Raw genomic sequence first — 4,175 nt, 5'->3', positions numbered from 1 at the left:
GCTGCACTACAAATAAGGCACGAGGGCTTCGCGGATGGCCTGGCAAAATGTAAACAGACCTTCATGGGAGAGGTGGACACCATCCCGACAATACATATTTTGATTACTGGACGTAAAGTCCGGATGTTTCACAACAGCACCACCCATCTCAAGCACTCTGTTGGAGATCCTCCTATTAAGCTTCTTCCTAGACCTCTCCACCGCGTCAAAGCAGCGTGCCTTGTGCCAATGCCTCCTTGGCAGCATGTTGGACCAGATGATGGTGGTGTTTGGCATCAACAGTTTAATTCGCAACGGATCAGCATGGATGTCAAGACATAGCTGACTGGCCTTTACTGATCCAAGGTTGTTCGACCCCAGATGCAATAGGATAGCATTGGGATGATGCATGGATTCAAGTTGCTGTTCCCCGATAGGAAGAAGTTCCTCCCACTTCCTACCTCCCCTGGCCAGCCACCAGCAGGATGTCCACCCCTCTCTTGAAACAAACTGCTGAGCCCTCGCCAGGTAGCTTGACCCCACCAGCCATACTGAAACATGATTGCTCAACGTAGAAAGTTTTGTTTGAAGTCAAACAGATATTTGTGGCAAACGTATATATGATTTAAATGCATCTGACCCCCATCTACCAAATTTTTGAATAACTTGCTGACCCAGACCATTTGCAGCAGCTGATGTGGCGGCACCTATCCTGAAAGAATGAGAGATGTAATTATTGGTGGGTAAGCCACTAAAGGCTAAAGCCTTCTTAACGACTGCCTGAAATTGATATCTGGTCAGATTAGATCCGTCAAAATGAATAAAAGCTGACACTGCCTGTGCGGGATGTATGTTGAGATACTGCTTGAGACCGCTGACAGGACACAATGGATGCTGTGGGATTGCCGTTAGTGTCACTGCTACCCCGTGTTGGGCTCTATCTCCTTTTGAGCGTCGCACAGTCAAGGTTACTTGGCCAAGCTCTCTTTGCAATACAACACCTTTCCTTGCAATACCTGCCTGGCCTGTCTTACTCTGTACTAATTCGCCTACCCTGCAAACTACAAAGAAGGCAACGCGGAACACCGCTGATAAAAGGCATGCTTCAAAGTATGATGTACAGACAAACGGCAAATCTGAAATGATAAAAGATCAAGTGTAATGGGCTGACGAATATCTGTGTTTCCTTTACTCATGCCAGCCACGAGCTTATGTACAAGGAAATGATCTGTACAATCTGCCATCCCTTTGAGTTTATGATAAGTGGATAAAGCTGAGATATATGTCTTTACAGTACGTACTGAAAATTGTCTTAAAGACATGTAAGCAATGAAGTGTACCATGTGTTCAATTGGTACTGGCCAAACCTGATTCAGATTGTGTGCTGCCCGGAAGATGTGCAGGGTGTTTATGGCAGTTTCATAGGTTGCCCATGTGTTGCTGGAAAGTGACTGCTGTAGTAGCCTCTGTGCCTCCTGGTCTAAATCTGCCACATGTCTTGTGGTACTGGCGTTGATCTTAGATCGGCTGTTGGTGCTACTTCCCGAAAACGTGCCCACTGAAATCTCGAGAGAGCATCAGCAATAACATTTTCATTTGTGTTTATGTACTTAGCCTTAAAGAGGATATTATGTCTGAGGCACAACAGGACCAGTTTCCTCACCAGCGCCATCACTCTTGGGGGTCTGCAAGACTGTTTGTTGATAATATGAACTACAGCCTGATTGTCACAGTTGAACAGCACCTTCCTATTTGCCTTTGACCTACCCCAAAGCCTGATTGCCAAGACAATAGGAAACAACTCTAGAAATGTCTGTTCACACTTGATTCTATCCACTCCTTTGGCCAGGGACTACAGACCCAATGGCCCTGAAAGTACGCTCCGAAACCTGCACTGCCCGCTGCATCTGTGAAAAGCTGCAATGCTCTATTGTCATCCCAATGTGATTTCTGAAAGACTGAAACTCCATTAAAATTAGAAATAAATTCGAACCAAATGTTAAGATCTTCTTTCATGGAGCGTGTGAGCCGAATGCGATGAAAGGCTGATTTGACTGCACTAATTTGGTCAATCAATCTACGGCAAAATGCTCGTCCCTTAGGAATGGCCCTAATGAGTTTATGAAACTAATGAAACTGAGTTTACCAACAAGCGACTGCAATTCTCGTTTTGTTACCTTCTTTGAATCCGAAGCCAACATCTCTAATATCCGTTGCCTCACCTCCTGAATCTTGTCGTGAGGTACTCTCACCTCCCCTGCCACTGTGTCGATAACCAACCCCTGGAACGTAATACAAGTTGTTGGTTGGACGGTCTTTTCAGGCGCTACTGGCACACCTAAGTCTTGAAGGAGGTGTAAACAGTATGAGAGGTTGTCACTGCACTCTTGTGTATCTGCTCGGCCACCAGCGAGAAAATCATCTAGATAGTGCATCATTTGTTTGTTTGCAATTGTCTGCAAGAAGCACCACTGCAGAAATGTACTGAACATTTCAAATATGGAACATGAAATTGAGCAACCAAAAGGTAAACATTTGTCAACATAATACTGTCCTTGGAAATAGATACCAAGTAGTTCAAAGTCTGCAGGATGTACCGGAATGATGCGAAAGGCTGACTTGATGTCAAACTTGGACATTAATGCACCTGGACCTAATCTCTGTGCCATTTGCACCGCTTCATCGAATTGTGCATAGGTGACACTGGAATCCTGTTGAGCAATATGATCATTAATGGAATTCCCCTGTGGATAAGACAGATGGTGAATTAATCTAAAGTCATCAGTTGAGTTTGTCTGAGCTTACTTTAAAAGATGCCGGCTCCTGTTTCTTTGGCACAAGCCCAATAGGCGATACCTGTATGTTCCTAAAGGGTGGATTGATAAATGGCCCGGCAATTCTTCCCAAGTTCAACCCCTTATCCAATTTTGCTTGAACCATGTGTGAACCATCTGGAGTCTTGGCAGATTTTAAGTTGTCTGCCCACCTATATGCAGGACAGCCCTGGTACCTTAAACGAAAACCTGACTGAAAACCTGAGAACAATAACCTTGCATGATGTTTATGCACAGCGTTATTGGCAAAGCGAAGTTAATGTGGGCGTAGCTATTCAAATTTTACTGGAGTTGGTGCCACTGAAGTTATGCTTTGGAGCGTTTGGCCGCTTGTTTTGCTGCACGTTGCTGTTTTGAGGTCGTGAGACCCCGTCCTGTCGAAAGCAATGTGAAACACCGTTTGAGGTGCTGCCACATCTTCCACACTTATGCAGATATCTACATGACAGCCTGGAGCATGACCCCTTATTGAAATCCCAACAAATGTTACTTGGGAATGATCTACTGCTTTCATTGGTGCCGTTAACCAGTGTACCTACCATACCCGACGCACGTTTGATCCGGTTTTGTTGAGGTATCATGTAGCGTAGCCACAATTCACCGTCAATTCTGACTCAGTGGATCACGTGCCATTCTGCAACGAAACTGCCTGTCGTACATTATCCAACCGTCACCGCCAAATGTGACAGCAGCATTTCGTACCGCCTCCACATAGGACAGCATTCCCTGCACTGTGGAAGGCGAAGAGTGTTTTTCAAGGTAAATAGACATGTAGACATGAAAGCCGGAAGTCCAAGCCCCAATGCTGAGTGGCTTTCGTGACGACAACTTTGCCTGCCCTGGAATAAACATTACCTTACCTGTGTTGTCGCTCACCATTCGAAAACCTTCCTCCTCTTCGCCGTCAGTCTGTTTGTCAGTCAGGAGAGCCAGTTCCACGTATTCGCCATTGCATATCTTCTCTTTCAGAGGCTGTTTCAATATTATCGGCATCATAGGAGAGGGGATTCCCCGTCTGACCAATGGGCAGGCCCATGACGTCAGTGGGAACTCCCACGTTGCTAACCTGAATAACACTAGAGCTTGCAGCATGGCTCGTGTCAGCGGGAGTTCGAAAGACCTGCGAGGAAGCTGTCGTTTGAGGCAAATTCGACTAACTAATTATATCCAAAATTGCACCAAAATGAGCAGACAATTTATCCGCCGTATTTTCCTGAAGACTGGTATTGACGATGCTACTAGGAACCCTCTCATCGGATTTGTGCACCGGTAAAAGTAGTGACGACTCAACATGAACGCTAGGTACCGTAGACAGGGGTCTATGAAAAGATTCTGTACTTCGCAACTCACCCGATGCATTTG

At 45.6% G+C, this 4,175-nt stretch overlaps 1 protein-coding gene and 1 pseudogene across 1 annotated transcript; both read right to left on the bottom strand.

Annotated features, from left to right (window-relative positions):
• Positions 1-539: 539 nt before the first annotated feature.
• LOC137282164 (uncharacterized) lies at positions 540-1,598 on the bottom strand. The gene is made up of 2 exons (XM_067813892.1): positions 1,105-1,598; positions 540-853 (listed from the first exon to the last, which is right to left on the bottom strand). Exons 1-2 carry the CDS (start codon positions 1,320-1,322, stop codon positions 571-573), a joined length of 501 nt encoding a protein of 166 aa, XP_067669993.1. The 5' UTR covers positions 1,323-1,598; the 3' UTR covers positions 540-570.
• LOC137282163 (uncharacterized) lies at positions 1,460-3,042 on the bottom strand (annotated as a pseudogene).
• Positions 3,043-4,175: the final 1,133 nt, after the last annotated feature.

This window comes from Haliotis asinina, chromosome 4, assembly GCF_037392515.1.
Source record: "Haliotis asinina isolate JCU_RB_2024 chromosome 4, JCU_Hal_asi_v2, whole genome shotgun sequence".
NCBI classification, from domain to species: domain Eukaryota; kingdom Metazoa; phylum Mollusca; class Gastropoda; order Lepetellida; family Haliotidae; genus Haliotis; species Haliotis asinina.
This window is presented reverse-complemented; position numbering and strand designations above follow the sequence as displayed.